Genomic DNA, 18,742 nt, shown 5'->3' with positions numbered 1-18,742 from the left:
AGACTATTATCGTCATCTTCGTTGTACATGTGAGGAAACAGACTCAGAGAGGCCCCGTGGCTTTCGCCAAGAGTCACACAGCGCCCAAGCTGCGGAGCCGGAACGCGAACCCCGGATCTCCGTCACGGGGTACATCCCAGTGCCCCCAAATTCTGCAGTCTCCTAGCCTCAGGACAACCTGCTGCCTGGTCCCGACCCGAGTGGCCTCGCCCCCATCCGGCCCCTCCCTTCTCTCCCATATTTAGCAGGAATCCGATCCGGGGCTGGGCCGGGTGCTACTTAACGCGGCCCCCGTGTTCTGGAGCGCGCCGAACGGAGCGGAGCCAGGAGCCCGAGCGAGATGATGATGGTTATGCAGCCCGAGGGTCTGGGGACCGGGGAGGGGCCCTTCGCGGGCGGCGGCGGCAGGGGCGGCGAGTACATGGAACAGGAGGAGGACTGGGACCGCGACCTGCTGCTGGACCCGGCCTGGGAGAAGCAGCAGCGGAAAGTGAGTGCTAGCCCATTTCCTGATGGCAAAACTGAGGCCTAAGAAGCCAGACGGTTTGTCCTTGGCATCTCAGCAGATCAGGGGCAGAGCCTGTCTTAACCCTCAGTGCCACTTCCTCGCCCAGGCTCTGACCATCAGTCCTCTGCTGTCCCCCAGGGCCCGAAGAGAGGGCTGGAGACCCTCACGAGGGGTTTAGGAGGACAAGAAGAGTTTCAGGGGTCCCCACCCCACAGGGTTCATTCCCCTGGACCCACTGCTCCACTTCTGCTAAGGAATATGGTTTGGGCAAAGCCCGGGAGATCCAAGTTCAGGGTGTGGGTGGGGTTGGGAAGAATGATCTTTGTCTCCACAACCCCACTCTCTAGTGAAATATTCCCAGACCCCACCTGCGGACTTGCAGCCAGGCAGCTAGAGGACTTGGGAGTGTGGGGAAGGGGTAACCGTCGCAGACCCCTTCCCCACCCTCTCTATGTTCTCTCCAGCATGGTGTCCGTGGTCACTCTATCCCAACTGTTAAATGAGGAAACTGGGGCTGAGGTAGGAGCCAAATCACATGCTGTCAGAAAACAGGACGCCCCGCAACCTGAGGGGTTTTGCCCGTTGCTTGCCCCACCCCCATTCTTTCCCAAGATACCCCTCCTTACCCCAGGGGCCCTAAATCTGCTGAAAAGGCCACAAGGTCGGGGAGGAGGGGAGCCCTGGGTTCCCTTTCAGGTAGGTAACCTGACTCTCTGGCCAGATAGACACTTCGTGCTGAGGCAGCACCTTGGAGAGCTGAGAGGGGCACATGGGCAGCTGCTGCCCAGGCCCAGCCTTGTAAGGCACTCGGGCCTCCCCTCCCCGATCTATTTTCACTCGCAGACTTTCCCAAGTGGAGGGGGCAGGACACCTGGGGACCCAAAAGAGAAAATGATCCAGGCTGGAGTGAGGAAACTTTGGGGAGTGTGGCAGGACAGCGGTAGGAGTGTACCACGAGGTCATTAGACCCTGCTCAGCACTTGCCAACAGTGTATGAGTCCAGGAAAGGGCAGGGGAACAGGGGTGTTTGGTGGAATTTGCAGGATCTGAGAATCCCAGAATTTAGAATCAGAGCATTTCCTCTGGGTTAGTTGATAGGAGATGACCCCAGGGGCTGGGAGGCTCAGCTGACTCGGCTAGGGTGCCCGGGGTGACACGCCTCCCCCCAGGCTCCTCCTGCACCTGTCTCCAAGCAGGGCTGTGGTCCTTGGGTCCAGCAATCTCCCAGTGATGTCATCCCTGCCCCTGGCTCCAGCTGCCATCTGCTCTGCAACAACTCCTATCCCCCCCACCCACCCACCCAGGCCTCTCCCAGATCCAGGTCCACATGCCCCTCATAAGATACAGGCTAGTCTGTAACTTGCTTTCATCACTTAAAATATCAGGAGCATCCTTCCAACCCAACTTACAGCCACCCACCTCACTGACTCATTCAACGATTGCCCAGAGTAGACGCTCTGTAAATTCATCAGCACCCCCTGGAGCTGGACATTCCGGTTGTTTCTCATCTAACATTGTTTATTACAATGTAATGAACATCTCTGTGCTCAGCTTTGGTCCCGCCCCCATGCCTACTTCTCCTCCATGTCTTGAAGCCCTCCTGCCTCCCCGACCTGATAACCGAGTCCTCTTCATTCAACCTCATTGCAAACATTCATTCATTGTTTCTTAGGGAGGTCCTAGTATGTGCCAGCCACTGTTTTAGGTGCCAGCAGTTCAGCAGGGGACAAAATTAAAGACACCGCCTCAGGGAGCTTATATTCTAGCAAGGACAAATGTTTTCATCTCATCCACTTGATCCTGCCCTGTCCCACTCACTGACACCTTTCCTCCCTCACCCTGGTCTCAGTCGGCACCTCCTCACTTCTCCCTTCTGCTCTGCGAAGCCATTTGTCTCCCCTCTGCAACCAGAATGAGCTTTCTAAAACACAGTGCTGCCCCTCCCTGTCCTGTGCCTGAAAGCTTCCCTTGTTGCCCTCAAGATCAAGTTCAGACTCCCTGGCTTAGCACTCAAGATCGTGCGTGACCTGGCCTCTGCTGCCCCTCCGGCCTGCCTCTCCCCACGTATACCCCAACACCCCCAGAGCAGTGCCCAGATAGCTGTAGCTCCGCAAACCTAGTAACTGTTTCTCATTGCCAAGCACTTGCCCGTGTGGCTGCCCCTGCCTGGAATGCCCTTGCCTGCCCTTCCCTGCCTGAGTAACTCCTGCTCTTCCATCACAGTTCTGATCAATTATTAACCTTCCCCAAGAGGTCCCCCACTTGATATGAAGAACTCCTCCCCTAGTCTCCCCAATACTAGTCTCTCCCAGCACTTCTCAGACCAACAGGACTCTTTGACTGACTGTGAGTTCCTTTAGGGCAAGGAGCAAATCTCATTAAAAGTCATGTTTGTCAAATGAAAAATGCCCCTTCCTCCACCACGGAGGCCTCACCCAGTCCTGCCTTTCCTCCTGCCCTATCTCGACCCAGCACCCACTTACACAGCGGAGGGAAAGAATTCCAAATGATTTCCAGGGCCACCTCCCTGGAGTATCTGCTTTGCGGTGGCGGCGGGATGCTCTCAATTCCAGAATCCTGCAAGGTCAGGGGAAGAAGGACCTGAGACATCACTGAGTCTGAACCCTTAATTGTGCAAATGGAGAGACTGAGCCCAAGAGAGGTCAAGGGGCACATCCCAGGTCACAGAGAGTGAGTAGCTCAGCTGGGATTGGAGCCCAAGTATGGATTCCACCAAGGACTGCTGATGGCAGAATCCAGGGCCTCGAGGCTTGGTAGGTTGGTAGAAACTTGTGCACTAGGTCACTGCCATCCCCCAAAGACACGCAGCCGTATACCACCCCTCCCATCTCAGACAGAGGCTGAGGCGGCAGCACACGAGGGAGGGCAGTCTCCTCCAGAAACTGGGTCAGGCTGGGCCTGAGTGTCCAGCTGAGCCTCTACAGCCTGCAGAAAGCTCTTGCAGCCTCATGGTCTGCTTGAAGGCCAGTTCACAGCAGCCTTAAGGGATCGGTGAGCCTGAGATAATAAAAACACGGGTGCACAGTCCCTCAGAGCCATCTGTGCTTCACAGAATTTTTCAGATTTGAGGCAGTATCACCTGCACTGACTCTTGTGCCTCAGAGAGCCCCACACTTCGGCGTGTCTGCTTTACAGGTTTCTAATTCCCCCTTCAGTGCTTGTTGTGCCGGCAGTGAGGCACCCCAAGTCCAAACTGGGACCTGAATGGGCCCCAGACCCCATTTCTCCTTTTCCAGGAGAATTAAATCTCAGAGAGGGAAAGGGGCTGGCCCCAGATGCACAGCAAGTCAGTGGCTGAGCCGGTACTTGAATCCAGGGCCTTGGGCTCTGAGATCTGCCCTGACAGAGGAGCCAGGGCGCTGTCCTTAGCACTAGGGTCTGAGCACTGTCCTCTGCCCCCAGACCTTCACTGCCTGGTGCAACTCACACCTGCGCAAGGCTGGCACCCAGATCGAGAACATCGAGGAGGATTTCCGCAATGGCCTCAAACTCATGTTGCTCCTGGAGGTCATTTCAGGTGAGGGGTGCAAACAGTGCACAGGGACCCCAGGACACAGGGGAAAACCCAGAGAGCTGGGGGAGTAGTGGCATCAGAGTGCTGGAGGGGGATTGCTGAGGGAGGGGGAAGTTTGAGGACCATGTCTTCAGCTTCCTCTCATGACCTTTGACCCTTGACCTCTCCCCTCACACCCAGGAGAGAGGCTGCCCAGGCCAGACAAAGGCAAGATGCGCTTCCACAAGATCGCCAATGTCAACAAGGCCCTGGACTTCATTGCCAGCAAGGGGGTGAAGCTGGTGTCCATCGGTGCCGAAGGTGAGGCGGTGGCAGGAGGAGGCCTGGGCAGGGGCTGGGGGTGCGGTCCCTCATCTCAACAATGGGGATAACCGTCCGTGCCTCGCAGGAGGGACTGTCCGGAGCGAAGGTACCCAAAGTGCCAGCGCAGGACCTGGCGCCCAGCAGGTGTTCAGTGAATCATTTTGAAGGAAAATGATCGAGCACCTACCTACTAGGTGCCGGCCCTGGGATGGGGACAAGGGCCAGAGGGCGGAGCAGGGGGAGGGCAGCCAAGGCCTCAAGTGCCAGGTGGAGTGTGTCTCCACCCCCCCACCCTGCAGAGATTGTCGACGGGAACCTGAAGATGACCCTGGGCATGATCTGGACCATCATCCTTCGCTTCGCCATCCAGGACATCTCCGTGGAAGGTGAGCGGCAAGGAGGCAGGTAGGGTGAGAGGGCGGGCCCAAAGCCCTCCCCAACCAACACTCACCCCCGTCCCCGCCCAGAAACCTCGGCCAAGGAGGGCTTGCTCCTGTGGTGTCAGCGGAAGACAGCGCCATACCGCAACGTCAATGTGCAGAACTTCCACACCAGGTCCGTCTGCCCATCAGCGTGTGGGGCCTCAGCCGGGCTCTGGGCCCTGGCATAAGCCACAGGGCAGGAGAGGTCACAGCCAACTTCCTGCAACAGTGTCTGAAAAATAGGAGGACTCGGTCAATGTTGAATCGAATCCAGGAGGGCAAGGGGGAAATTCCTGGAGGAGGGAGCACAGGAGACATCGCGGGAAGGGTGTTCCAGCCAGAGGGAACCTTGTGAGCAAAGACCTGGAGACCAAAAACATCTAGAAATTGGTGTAGCTTAAGCACAAGGATGTGAAGGAACCATGATGAGCTTGGAGGAAACGGTCCCAGGTTGGCAATCAAGGGCCTTAAATGCCAAGCCAAGGAGTTTGGACTTTACTCCATTTTACAGATGAGGCCGTTCTGATAGGGGTGCTCCTGGGACGAGGGTAGGACAGGGCTGCAGCTTGAACCCAGGCCTGACGCCCACACCCCTGTTCTCTCTGTGCAGCTGGAAGGATGGCCTGGCCCTCTGTGCTCTCATCCACCGGCACCGCCCCGACCTCATTGACTACGCCAAACTGCGCAAGGTAGGCCTCCGCCACCCGCAGCCCCGACTCCCCAGTCTCTGCCCTCAGCTGACCTTTCACCTCTCCCCCCCACCCCGCACACCATCTAGGATGACCCCATCGGCAACCTGAACACTGCCTTCGAGGTGGCAGAGAAGTACCTGGACATCCCCAAGATGTTGGATGCAGAAGGTGAGAGTAAGCCTCGCCTGGGCGAGGACTCCCCTTACGCACCAGTCGGCACGGTCCTACCTCCACACCTTTGTCCCTGCTCCTCCCTCCTCCTGCAATGCTCTGCCCTCACCCTGCTCCCTGGGCAGAATCCTCCCTGCCAACAGGCCCCCTTCTCCAGGAGCCCGTGTCCGGTCCCCATCCCTCTCCACCCAGTGGAACCAGGCTCTGCCGCCTCTGCCTCATGTAATGGCTCCATCTTCTACCCCATATCCCAGTAACCTGGGTCACCTGGCGGCATGACGGTCACCCATCCTGGGAGCTGCTCTCCGGTGGGTCCTGCCTCTTGTCCCTGGGCCCGTAAAGGCGTTAGTCAGTTGAACCAGCAAACATTTTCTTTGCACCTACTGTGCCTGGTACCCTGGATGTGAACTTAGGAGAAAGACAGACAGGCAGACAGACCAAGGTATGGGATGGTTAGAGACACCAGGCAGTGCGGACTGGCGCCTCATCAGGGCTACAGTGTCTGCTCACTCACCCACACCCTCATGCTCTCCTCACCCCACAGCGGGGGAGGTTGCTAGGCCCTGGGGTGGTCCGAGAGGACTCCAGGGAAGAGCTGGGTTTGGAGCACCAGGCAGCTAGTGGCCATGACTAGATGTCTGTGCACCCTACCGTCCCGAGGGAACTCTCTGCCTGGGTGGGGACAGGAGCCCACTCCCCACCCCTGGCTTCGGCCAGTCGACACCTCGCTGCCATCCCGCAGACATCGTGAACACCCCAAAGCCCGATGAGAAGGCCGTCATGACCTACGTTTCCTGCTTCTACCACGCCTTCGCGGGGGCGGAGCAGGTAGGGGCTCAGCTGCTGCTGCCTGGGCTGGGCGTGTGGGCCCAGGGGCCCAAGCTTGGCGGCATCTCCACGTTTGGAGGTGCCAGGCCCCATGTGGGTGGGAGTGCCACTGTCCCAGCCGCACATACTCGATCCTTGGGGGAGCTCAGGCGCAGAGGCTTCTGGCCTGGGAGCCCATCCTTACCCTACAAGATGTGCCCCCTCATCCTCTCCTCTGTTGCATGGGCCCAGGTTTGAAGGGTTTACAGAGGGAGGCTGGGTCGGGGGTGTCTGTGGCAGCTTGCTCTAACGCCAGCCCTTCCGCCCACTCCCACCACAGGCAGAGACAGCCGCCAACAGGATCTGCAAGGTGCTGGCCGTGAACCAGGAGAACGAGAAGCTGATGGAGGAGTACGAGAAGCTGGCCAGTGAGGTGAGGCTGGGGCTGAGAGGACCTCCCCCTCTCCCCTACCTGTGCTCTCCCAACCCAGCTGAGCCCTGGACTGGACCTGCAGAGCCTACCTCTCCTCAGAGTAGCCGTGGCCTCTCCCAGCCTCCTCCTGCCATCTCTACCCACCCCCGGCCCCCTTCCGCCCACCCAGGCTCCTGTCATCCACTCATCATCCATCCAGTTACTCGTTCATTTCTCCATTCACTCATCTTGAGGCAGTCTCCTGGCCCTTTGTGCTTTGCCGACCTACACTGGTCCCTGGACTCAGAAGTTAACCGTCCTGCTCCTGCCCTGACGAGCGGGGACCCCCACTCTGCTTGAGGCCCGGCCTTCAGGCCACAGCTTGGGTGTGGGTGGAGAGGGGTGGGCGAGGTGAGCAGGCCCACTCAGCGCTCTCTGCTCTGCCCCTGCCTGGCCCTGCAGCTGCTGGAATGGATCCGCCGCACCGTGCCGTGGCTGGAGAACCGCACGGGCGAGCCCAGCAAGAACACCATGCAGCGCAAGCTGGAGGACTTCCGGGACTACCGGCGCCTGCACAAGCCGCCCCGCGTGCAGGAGAAGTGCCAGCTGGAGATCAACTTCAACACATTGCAAACCAAGCTGCGGCTGAGCCACCGGCCCGCCTTCATGCCATCTGAGGGCAAGCTGGTCTCGGTGAGCCAGGCCAGGGGAGGTGGTGACCCCGGCCCTGCCCACATCCTCCGGGTGACCTTGGACTCTCTGTCCCCGTCTGTATAACGGGTGAACTGTGATGGCGGGCACCTCTGCCTGCCCCATAGGACATAGCCAACGCATGGCGGGGGCTGGAGCAAGCGGAGAAGGGCTATGAAGACTGGCTGCTCTCGGAGATCCGGCGCCTGGAGCGGCTGCAGCACCTGGCAGAGAAGTTCCAGCAGAAGGCCTCCCTGCATGAAGCCTGGACCCGGGGTAGGTACCTCTGGGGCCTGATTCTGTCCTGGTGTTCTGCAAGGAAGCTGGAGATCTGTTTTCTAGTCCCACCCTGACTTGCTGTGCAGTCAAGTCACTGCCCCTTTTGGGGCCACAGTTTCTTTATCTGTAAACTCAGGCCCCTAACTTTCTCCTGGCTCTGGTCTTCTGTAGGTCTGCTCTGATTAATTTGTCATTTAGTACTTTATTTGTGTATGTGGCAGGTGTCCAAAGGTGAGTCCCCCCACTAACATCACTTACATTATACCCAAAGTATACTGATGCCAAAATATTGCATGAATCAAATATATCACTGGGTGCAAACATTCTCTCTGTATTCTATCAAGGATTTTAATCCTATAACTGAATGAGTCCTGCTGAAAAAAATAATGAACGCTAATAATGGATTATGGACATATTGGATAGCAGTGGTTTGACAGAATAATTCCTTAAATATATGGCCATTTATGTGATCCTGACAGGTCTTTGAACTTCTAAACCTCAGTTACCTTCTCTGCAAAATGCAGAGGCACTCAATAAATGGTTGCTGCTGCAATTACTGTGACTGTGGTCTTATCTGCATAATTATGGTAACTGTCATTCTCAAAGCACTTTTACATTCATTATTCATTCATCTAACAAATATTCATAGAAGGTCTACCAAGTGCCGGGCACTGGGTAAGCAAAGGAAAATGGATCAAGGGCTCACTGGGTTCACAGAGTCATTGGAAAGCACTTTGCGATCGAATAATACCAAAAGTGTACCAAGGGCCACCCCAAATCGTGCAGGGTCAAGGGACCCTGACATCACTCACAGGCCATGCCCTGGAACAGGAGCTTCACTTAACTTTATCATACTAGTGTCTCAGAGCAAACCCCGAGGGTAGGCTGGGCAGGTGTGATCACCTACATTTCACAGATGAGGACCCTCCATGGTCACACAGCCCGGCTTGGACCCCCTGCTCCTGTCGCAGCTGCTGCTTGGTGACCTGAGCCGGGCCTCTCTCCGAGCAGGGAAGGAGGAGATGCTGAGCCAGCGGGACTATGAGTCGGCTTCGCTGCAGGAGGTGCGGGCGCTGCTGCGGCGCCACGAGGCCTTTGAGAGCGACCTGGCGGCGCACCAGGACCGCGTGGAGCACGTCGCTGCGCTGGCCCAGGAGCTCAAGTAGGCGCGGATTGCTGCGGGGCAGCCCGGGGTGACCACGCCCCTACCTGGCCCCACCCCCTCTCCCCGCTCCCGTAGCCCTCCAGACCTTTTGCTTTCCCTGGTTTGGTAACCCTGCCTTGGCACCCATGTCCTTCCCCGTCACCACTTACTCTGCCCTCCTCCTGTAACCCTCCCCGTCTCCGGAGCTCGCTCTGCTACCCACGTTCTTCCCACACTGGCGCTCGACCTGCCCCCAAACCTGGCGGCTCCCTTCAGCTTCAGGCAGGCCCAATCCTCACCAGCAGCCTGGGCCTTGTGCCACCTCTTAGAAACCGGCCCCCGAAACTCCAGGCCCTGCCCCTCCACCCAAGCTCCTCCAGGGACTGGAGCTGAGGACTCCCTTCTCCCGGGAATGCGCTGGGAAGTCCCTGCGCTAGGAAAGCCCCGCTTTGCCCCCACCTCCCCTGGCTCCCTTATGCCTTCACCACCACTATGCCCAGGTTCCAGCCCCTGGAGGGCAGTCAGGAAGAAATCTGGGCTGGAGTCTGGCCCCAAAGTTGCCCCCCTTCCCGCCCCCAGTGAGCTAGACTACCACGAGGCGGCCTCGGTGAACAGCCGCTGCCAGGCCATCTGCGACCAGTGGGACAACCTGGGCACGTTGACCCAGAAGAGGCGGGATGCGCTAGAGGTGAGGCTGGGGGCCAGGGAGGTGGAGGCTGGACACTGGAGGAGGTGAGAGGGCCTGCTGGGCAGGCTGCTGACTGGCCATCCCTGTGGCCCCTAGCGGATGGAGAAGCTCCTAGAGACCATCGACCAGCTGCAGCTGGAGTTTGCCAGGCGGGTAGCACCCTTCAACAACTGGCTGGATGGCGCTGTGGAGGACCTGCAGGACGTGTGGCTGGTGCACTCGGTGGAGGAGACCCAGGTGGGCGCAGGGGTTCCAGGTGTGGGGTGGTTGGGGGGGATGACAGGGAAGCGGCCTGTTTCTGTCAGCCACCCCTTTGGGCTCCTGGGAAATGGGGGGCCAGAGAAAAACACCAGTTCCCGAGTGCTGGGAGACGGAAGGCCTGGGTTCTCCTGCCAGTGCTGCCCTGGCCCCACTGGATGGCCCGGAGCACGCTGCTGCCCTTTGTTGCTGCGGGAAGTGGGGGCGCTGGTTGATGCTTCCTGCCTGCCCTCCCCAGAGCCTGGTGACAGCACACGAGCAGTTCAAAGCAACATTGCCCGAGGCCGACCGAGAGAGGGGAGCCATCCTGGGCATCCAGGGTGAGATCCAGAAGATCTGCCAAACATATGGGCTGCGGCCCATCTCTGCCAACCCCTACATCGCCCTCAGCCCGCAGGACATCAACACCAAGTGGGACACGGTCAGTGCCGCCTGTGGCCTTTCCCTGCCTCCCCCCGCTCAGATGCATTCTAACCACCCTGATCTGTAAAATGGCCGTAACAGCAGCATTTTCCTGTGAGGTGTGATTTTTTCTTTCTTTTTTTTTGGCTGTGGTAGGTCTTCGTTGCTGCACGCGGGCTTTCTCTAGTTGCAGCGAGCAGGGGCTGCTCTTCGTTGTGGTGCACAGGCTTCTCACTGAGGCGGCTTCTCTTGTTGTGGAGCGCGGGCTCTAGGCACGCGGGCTTCAGTAGTTGTGGCACATGGGCTCTAGAGCGCAGGCTCAGTAGCTGTGGTGCACATGGGCTTAGTTGCTCCGCGGCATGTGTGATCTTCCCGGACCAGGGCTCGAACCCGTGTCCCTTGCATCGGCAGGCGGATTCTTAACCACTACGCCACCAGGGAAGCCCCTGGCAGGCCTGATTGAAGCAGACTTAGATCTGGTGTGTGGACATCCTTTATAAAACAATCTAAGTTCATTAAGAATGATGTCATGGGCCCCATTTTGCAGACAAGGAAACGAGCCTAGAGAGGCTGAGTGCTCAGAGCTTGGCCCCCAGAGAGCCCTGAGGCCTTGGCTCAGAGCAGCGGGAGCAGTGTGAGGGGCTGGAGCCCATCTCCCACTCCCAGAGCTGCCCCTGGCACAACCAGCCTCCCTCCCAGGTCCGAAAGCTGGTACCCAGCCGTGACCAGACGCTGCAGGAGGAGCTGACAAGGCAACAGGTGAACGAGAGGCTCCGGCGGCAGTTTGCAGCCCAGGCCAATGCCGTTGGGCCCTGGATCCAGGGGAAGGTGGAGGTAAGGCTGGGATCATGGAGCCAGCCCGGGAGAGTAGGGCCAAGGCTGGGCCACTGGGAGCTGGGAGCCCTCATTCTGCCCGGCACCCCCTGCAGGAAGTGGGGCGCCTGGCAGCGGGAATGGCCGGCTCTCTGGAGGAGCAGATGGCGGGGCTGCGGCAGCAGGAGCAGAACATCATCAACTACAAGAGCAACATCGACCAACTGGAGGGTGACCACCAGCTGCTGCAGGAGAACCTGGTGTTCGACAATAAGCACACCGTCTACGGCATGGAGGTGGGATCATACCCGCTCAGGACAGAGGGGAGGCAGCACTGGCTGGGGAAGCCTGGGGCGGCCACAGCTGGACACAGCACATCTGCCCCAGGGGTTCCCCAGTTCAGCGTGGCCAGGTCCCCCAAAGTACTTGTGGGGATACTGAGACCCAGTGAGTGAAAGTGACCTGGCCAGTCACAGAGCAGTCTAAACCCAGGCCTGGATTGGCCATGGCTGGTTGATCAATACATAATACATAATAAATCATCAAACTTTAAGGCAGGAAGGGCCACTGGACGTCACTCTGTGGAACCTCCAGATGGGGACAGAGGCCCAGCAAGGGGGAGGACTTGCCCAGGGTCAATACAGTGAATTGGGGGTGGAGCCAGACCTAGTGGACAGGCACTGGCCACCCACTGACCCAGCCTGTTTTCTGCTTTCCCAGCACATCCGTGTGGGCTGGGAGCAGCTGCTCACCTCCATTGCCCGCACCATCAACGAGGTGGAGAACCAGATACTGACCCGAGATGCCAAGGGCCTGAGCCAGGAGCAGCTCAATGAGTTCCGGGCATCCTTCAACCACTTTGACCGGGTCAGCAGGGGCTTAGCCCTGTGCGGTGGTGGACTTAGGGGCAGCGGGGGGGCGGGTGTTGGGGACTGAGCCTGACATCTGCTCCCTCACTACAGAAGCGGAATGGCATGATGGAGCCCGACGACTTCCGGGCCTGCCTCATCTCCATGGGCTACGACCTGGTGAGTGTCCCCCAGCCGCGTCCCAGCCGTCCCACCTGTGCCTGTGTCCCTCCCACCTCACACACGACCTCATTTCCTCCTCACCCACCCGCTGGGGCTGGGGAGAATTACCCCATTTCACACAGGGGCTACCAAAGGCTCAGAGAGGTAAATTAACTTGCCCAAAGACACTAGATTTGGACCTTGTTCTGTGTGACTCCAAAGCCTGAGCTTGCAACGTTTCTACATCACAGAAACAGCACTACAGAGGCCCAGGAAAAGGTCAGGACCGACGGGCAGCAGGAAGCACTGCCGCGGGCAGGAAGCAGAGCACAGCCTAGCAGAAAGGATTTCCCAGACCTAGAGCTAAGGCTGCAGCGGATGGTCTATGGAGAAAGGGGGCACCTTGTCACTGGAGCTGTCAGGCCAGGGGGACACTGGGAGCCCTCCTGGCTTAAGCACCCCCGGGCACGGTGCCCGGCCTCTAACCCTGCAGGGGGAAGTGGAGTTTGCTCGAATCATGACCATGGTGGACCCCAACGCAGCCGGGGTCGTGACCTTCCAGGCCTTCATCGACTTCATGACCCGAGAGACAGCCGAGACCGACACGGCTGAGCAGGTTGTGGCCTCGTTCAAGATCCTGGCGGGAGACAAGGTGAGTCCCTGGTGGTGCAGGGGGCTGGCGGGCGGGGGCAGGGAACAGGAGCTGTGGGCCCTCAATCCCTCTTCTTCCCCAGAACTACATCACACCTGAGGAACTGCGGCAGGAACTCCCAGCTGAGCAGGCCGAGTACTGCATCCGCCGCATGACGCCCTACAAGGGGGCCGGGGCTCCACCCGGAGCCCTGGACTATGTGGCCTTCTCCAGCGCCCTCTACGGGGAGAGTGACCTCTGACCTCGACCCCTGAGGTTCTCTATGCAAGTCCAGAGAGAGGATGCTTCCTCCGGCTGATCCCATCCATCCCTCGGAGCAAGGGCCCTAGAGAATGACCGGCCAAGTGTTTCTCAATAAAAAGCCATGGTGGGCCCCTCTCCATCTCCTTTTGCTTCCTGAAGCAGAAGCTGGGCCCTCAGGCTTCTGGGCAGGACCAGTTGCCCCACCGTGACCCTCCTCCAGGGGTCCCCACCACCCCTCCTTGCCCTCAGGGTCCGACATTCACACCACACTGGGCTCTAGGACACCTCTTTATTGTGTTAGAAAAGGTTGGTTACAACAGTTTCTCTAGACATGGAAGGCAACACTGTCCCCAGATCCAGGGGGGACCAGAAAATTTATAGCATCAGAGGAAAGCCGGGGCAGGAAGCCTGAGCCTACAGAGGACAAAGCTGGCTTTAAGACCAGAATATTTTCTTCCCCCTGCTCCTTACCCGAGCCCAGGGTTCTTGCCCCAGCTTTGGCTGCCAAGACATCATCCTTCACCCCAAGATCCTCCTAGCTACCACAATTCAACAAAGGTGCAGTTGGGGAACTTCAGGGTGGGAGTAGGGGCTGTGCCCCTAGCCCAGTGGCCTTTGCTCACCCTGAGGTACCTGGTGCCCGTCCCTCAGCCAGCTGTGCCTCCTGGGGAGGGGCCTGGTCATGCAGGTCAGGCAGGGGAAGGGGCTGCTCTGGTCAGCACCAGGCCCGGAGCTGGTATGCCTCAGTCCACCACTGCTGAGCTGGCCATGATGTTCACACCACAGGCCCCGGAGCCACGGTGCAAGTAGTAGTAACCCTGGGAGACAGGGGGGGTTGGTGAGGGCACCGGGGCAGGATGGGGGCTGGAGGGCTGGGGCCAAGCGGGCGAGACTCACCTCCTCGCCCCAGTCAGTGCCCCAGCTGTTCTTGATGGCCCAGAAGGGAGTGGCAGAGCCTGAGGAGCAGTGCAGAGAGCAGGGAGTCAGGGCCTCAAGCACTTTGCACTCTTCAAACATCTGCTGTGGGCCTACTGTGTGACAGGTACTAGGAAAAGAGCAGAAAGCAAGACAGGCCCACCTACCACGCTCCTGGAGACCTGGTACGGCTCTGGGGTTTGGGGAGGACACCCCCCACCCGCCTCTAGCAGGGTATCCATTCATAACACCTCAACCTCCCAGCGCCTTGGCTTTCCCATTCATAGAGAGGATGGATGATCCTGCCTGGCCCATAGACCGAGGCAGAGTTTAGGACAAGGTTCCTTGGTGTTCCCCTGATGCCCCCTCCAGAGGTCCTGAGATGCTGTGGTCCAGCCTCTGCCTGTGACCTGGGGTGGATGGATGGGCAGAGCAGGGTCAGCGGAACTCACGGTTGCCGTAGCCCACGAGCAGCACGGCGTGGTCGATGAGCCAGGGGCTGCAGAGGGGCCGCAGTGGGTGGGAGATCCCATGGCGGTAGAACTGAGGGGGAGAAGACGAGTAGGGGGCCAGCTCTGAGAAGTGGGGGAAGAGTCAGCAAGAACCGGAGCAGCAGTGAGGCTGGGGTCCTACCTGCATGCCAAAGGCATTGATGGCAACGGAGATGGGGCCCTTCTTGGCCAGCCAGGCCGCCAGCTCTAAGACAGAGGAGGGGCAGTGTCAGGGGCACCCAGGCCCCAGCCCCACCTGGCCTGTCCTCACCCCCGCACCCCTCCCTCACTCACTTTGCTCATTCTGGCTCAGCTCCACTGAGTCATTGATGTAGACCTTGGCCTTGTCTGCAGAGAAGCTGCAGGCCTGCAAGTGGCCGTGGTAGCTGTAGTCGTCCTCTGTCTCCAGCCCTCCTGGGGAATGGCGGGGGGCAGATTGGGGGTTAGAGAAAACGTGGGCCCCAGTTCATAACACTCATCTGCTCCCAGCCAGGGGCTGTGCTAAGCCCCTCCTCCACAAGGCCTCATGTTCTCTATCCACCCCCAGCTATAGGCCATCCTCTCTGAGGGAGGCCTCATTCTAGAGGTGACACAACTGAGGCCCAGAGGGATGGGGGAGCCCCCAGTGAGAAATGTGGCAGAGATGGAATCCAGCTCCCAGCTTCTGACTCCTCACTCATCCCAGCATTCCTGGGACTCCTGACCTTGGCTTGCTTGTCCGGCCCTGACAGTTTGCTCCCAATCTGGCCCAGACCCCTGCCAGACTCCCTCACCAATCTTGGTACAGCCACCTCAATCCCTCAGCCCTTATTTTCCTGCCACTGCGACCCACTGCTCAACTGAATTGCCAATTTAGGACAATGCCTCCCTCTCAGGGGTGAGGTGTGCTGCTCCCTGGTTTAGCAGCATTATAGAAATACAGACCGCCAAGCAATACCGAGAATACTGAAAATACCGAGACCCCCTGCTGTGCACCAGGAACTTTACATGTATTTCCTCACTTGACACTTAAGACGATCCTACGAAGTGGGCATGAGGAGCCCCATTTCCCAGGTGAAACAACTGAGGCTCTGAAAGAGCTGACCTGCCCAAGGTCTTCAGCCGGTAAGGGGCAGCAATAAGACTCGAACCCAGTTCAGGTGACTGCCACGCTCATGCCTCTCCCCTCCCAAAGTGACTTCCTGTGGAGGGAGCTGGGGCTCCTGCTGCCCCTCCTGAAGCCCATGAATGCATACCCAGAGTCCTTATGGCTGAGTAGGCGTTGGAGGGCAAGCCACCCAGGCAGGCCTTGTCCACCTTGTCACAGTCCAAGAGCTCTAGGAGACAGAAGCCTGGTCCCGAGGAGCCCTCCGGAGGGGCTGGGCTGGGGACAGGGTGGGCAGAGTGGGATGCTCACCCTGCTCAGAGAGGGAGAGCAGGGACCCCCGTTTTAGGAACCACTGGCCCTCCACGTTGCCTGTGACTGAGAAGGCCCAGCAGGAGCCGCACATGCCCTGCAAGAGACAGGGAGAGTCAGGGCTGGGTCCCTTCCAAACGCCAGTGCAGTCCTCATGTCCCACCCTCACTTCTTGGGGGTCCAACCTGGTCCTTGACTTTGGTGACAGCCCCCTTACTCCTCCAGTCCCACTCAGGTGGAGGAAGGTCAGGGATGGACTGGGCTAGGCGCATCCTCTTGCCAGGCTCCTCTTTTAGGAGGGGATTCAGGTAGATGGTGCGGAACTCCTCCTCTGTGGGCAGGGGATGGGAAAAGAGTATTCTAAGCCAGTCCTGACCAGGGGCCTTGGGAGCAGGCCCTGTCTCTTCCAGGTACCATGACGGCTCTGACCCTACCTGTAAGGTCACTGAACTTGGTGACCCCATACCGAGCTGTGCCACGGTCCAGGGCCTGGATCTTCTGCGCTCGCACCATGTTATTGGCAAAGACGGACATGCGCCACCTGGCTTCTGAGGAACGAGTAGAAGAGAGGCTTGGGCCCCAGGCAGATCATAAAAGGAGAGGTGCTTGGGGATAAGAGGCAGAGGTTTCCCCGGGGAATGGTAAGCTCTGGATCAGGCCTGAAGCTTATTTCAAGAAGGGCAGAACCCTGGGGTGGGTGAGGGTAGGGGGCCAGACCTGCAAGTGACAATGGGGCCAAACCGGGGTGATGACTTCCCAGGTATGAAGGCAGAACCGAAATGGGCTCCAGAGGACATCCTGACACAGGAGGTTGTGGGAAAAGGCCACCATGCCAGGGGTCCTCCAGCAGAGAAAATCTGGCCTTTGCCCCATCCCACTCTACCCAGGATGATGGAGACCTATGGTTTCTGACTAGGAAAATCAGATGGGAGAAGGGGCCAGGTATCTGAGATGGCTGCCAAGTCCTGGGAGGCTGAGCAAGAAGTTGGGGATTTAGGGGCCCTTGAAAGGATGCACTGCCCCTTGTGCCCTTCCCCTCTCCCACACCAAGGTGCCAAGTTGGGGGGAAGGTCCTGATCTGATCGGGACAGGTACAGCCAAGGCTAGGTCCTCACCCTCCGTCGTTTCATATGTCCGGTTATAGGTGGTGACAAAGTCCTTGAAGATTGAAACCATCTTCACAGAAAAGTCCTGGAAAGGCAGAGGGGTCTTTACAAGGCGTCCTTCTCAGAATGACCCGGGAGCCCCAGGCCAGGGTGAGGGGAAGAGAGGGAATATAAGGCAGCAGCCAGTTCCCCAGACAAACAGGCTCCTCACCTGGGGCAGGGGATCCTTGTTCAACAGTGGAAGGAATGAACTGAAAGTCTCATTTTTGTCATCTGGAGGAGAGAGTTGGAACAGAGAAGAATCAGGACTGACCCCTGAGGGAAGTCTGACCTGAGCTATCCCAGCATCCCTGGGCTATCCCAGCACCTGTAATCTTGCTATCCACTGGGCCACAGTCCTGCCTCAGCAGCATGTGTTTCCCCAGCTCATCCAGGACTTCAAAGCTGCAAAGCTGGAGGAAGAGGAGGAAGACCGTTGGGGGGCTGGGACAGGAGCAAGGCCTTGGCAAGATGGAGCCGGAGGGTCCCCAAGTGAGGACCACCTCCAAGGCAACCATCCCCATAGGGGAGAGCGAGGCACAGTACGGGAGTAAGCACCCAGATACCCTCCCTTTTACAGCTTCTTGGTCTCTGGCCTTCCAGGCCTGGGGAGTGACTCACGGTGGGGTAGCTGCGGCCTCAGATCCCTCCCTCTGGACTTGACCGATCATCCCAACTACTGCCAGACTCAGTCTGGGGGCAGGGTATCGCAGGAACCCCATCACTCACCAGGGTTTTCTTGGACACACGGAGCTGGCACACCGTGGGGTCGTTGCAAGGCGGCTCCACCAGGGTCGCCTTCAGGGAGTACAGCGACCCCCGGCCCGCCTGGATGGGGGGTGGAGGGGGGCGCCGTGAGGCGGGCACAGCCACTCCCTCCTCAGTCCGGCCTTCGTGGGGCTCACAGCCCCACCGTGCCGTTCCCCTTCCCAATCCGTAGAGGTCCAACGCCCCCATCCCAAGTCAGGCGTACAACGCCCCCGCCCCAAGTCTACCCCAAAGCTCCCAGCCCTCGGACGAGAGTCCCGCTCACCCCGCACCGGGCCCCCACCCACCGCCGCCGCCGCCGCCCCCAGCGCGTCCTCACCCGGCGGACGCGACCGCGCACGACCCTCAGCGCGGCCCGCGTCCTGGCAGCCCGGCCGCGGTTGTACATCTCTAGGGCGAAGCGGGCGGGCTCCAGCAGCTCCGGGGACTCCAGCTCCCAGGCCTGCGCGCCGGCCGCTCGGGGCTCGTTGGGGGCCGGAGCGGCGCCCGGGAGCAGCCCCAAAAGCAACAGCAGCTGCAGCCAGGGCGCCATGGCGAGGGCGAAGCCGGCGTCCCGTCCTCAGGCTCTGACAGACGCGCGACCCAACCGACCGGGCTGAGCAGCCCGCGGTCGGGGGGGTCGGGGGGGTGGGGTGGGTTGGGGGAGCCCTGAGGGTCCCTCCCTCCGTCCCTCCCTCAGCTCCAGGGCGGCGGGGTGCCGGCCAATGGGCGCCGGTTGGGGGCGCCTGCGCGCTCGCTTATTCACGTGAGGCTCATGGGTCGCGCTGGCTGTGCAGGCATCCTGGCGCTAGTCCCGCGCTGATAACGCATCCTTGCACCAGCCGGGTCTGAGGAGGGGTGGCCCCAGCCGCAGCCTTGAAGTAATCTTCTTACGTCTTGGAGCTGCTGTTTGTGTAGCAGGAAGAGCCAGTTCTGACTCCCTGTTGGATCTGTTTCTTTTACTTTAACCTTTGCTTTTCGTTGCTTTTGTTATTATAATCACTGTCTATAGCTGTGAG

At 59.3% G+C, this 18,742-nt stretch overlaps 2 protein-coding genes across 2 annotated transcripts; one reads left to right on the top strand and one right to left on the bottom strand.

Moving 5' to 3' along the window:
- Window positions 1-201: 201 nt before the first annotated feature.
- ACTN3 (actinin alpha 3) lies at window positions 202-13,118 on the top strand. Its single transcript, XM_079929621.1, has 21 exons — window positions 202-490; window positions 3,932-4,046; window positions 4,224-4,343; window positions 4,646-4,732; window positions 4,814-4,901; window positions 5,379-5,457; window positions 5,547-5,628; window positions 6,374-6,459; window positions 6,779-6,871; window positions 7,313-7,543; window positions 7,669-7,816; window positions 8,831-8,981; window positions 9,543-9,651; window positions 9,748-9,888; window positions 10,148-10,330; window positions 11,011-11,145; window positions 11,241-11,420; window positions 11,845-11,991; window positions 12,087-12,152; window positions 12,628-12,786; window positions 12,869-13,118. Exons 1-21 carry the CDS (start codon window positions 341-343, stop codon window positions 13,025-13,027), a joined length of 2,709 nt encoding a protein of 902 aa, XP_079785747.1. The 5' UTR covers window positions 202-340; the 3' UTR covers window positions 13,028-13,118.
- A 188-nt stretch (window positions 13,119-13,306) lies between these two features.
- On the bottom strand, window positions 13,307-18,601 carry CTSF (cathepsin F). The gene is made up of 14 exons (XM_079929236.1): window positions 18,064-18,601; window positions 17,706-17,804; window positions 17,305-17,389; window positions 17,149-17,210; window positions 16,947-17,022; window positions 16,266-16,379; window positions 16,017-16,162; window positions 15,832-15,928; window positions 15,671-15,751; window positions 14,730-14,849; window positions 14,578-14,642; window positions 14,397-14,487; window positions 13,927-13,985; window positions 13,307-13,847 (listed from the first exon to the last, which is right to left on the bottom strand). The coding sequence occupies exons 1-14, from the start codon at window positions 18,274-18,276 to the stop codon at window positions 13,773-13,775; spliced, it is 1,383 nt and encodes a 460-aa protein (XP_079785362.1). The 5' UTR covers window positions 18,277-18,601; the 3' UTR covers window positions 13,307-13,772.
- Between the last annotated feature and the right edge of the window lie 141 nt (window positions 18,602-18,742).

This window comes from Stenella coeruleoalba (assembly GCF_951394435.1).
Source record: "Stenella coeruleoalba genome assembly, chromosome: 8".
NCBI classification, from domain to species: Eukaryota; Metazoa; Chordata; class Mammalia; order Artiodactyla; family Delphinidae; genus Stenella; species Stenella coeruleoalba.
Note: the sequence above shows the minus strand (reverse complement) of the source record. Positions and strands in the feature narration are given on the sequence as shown.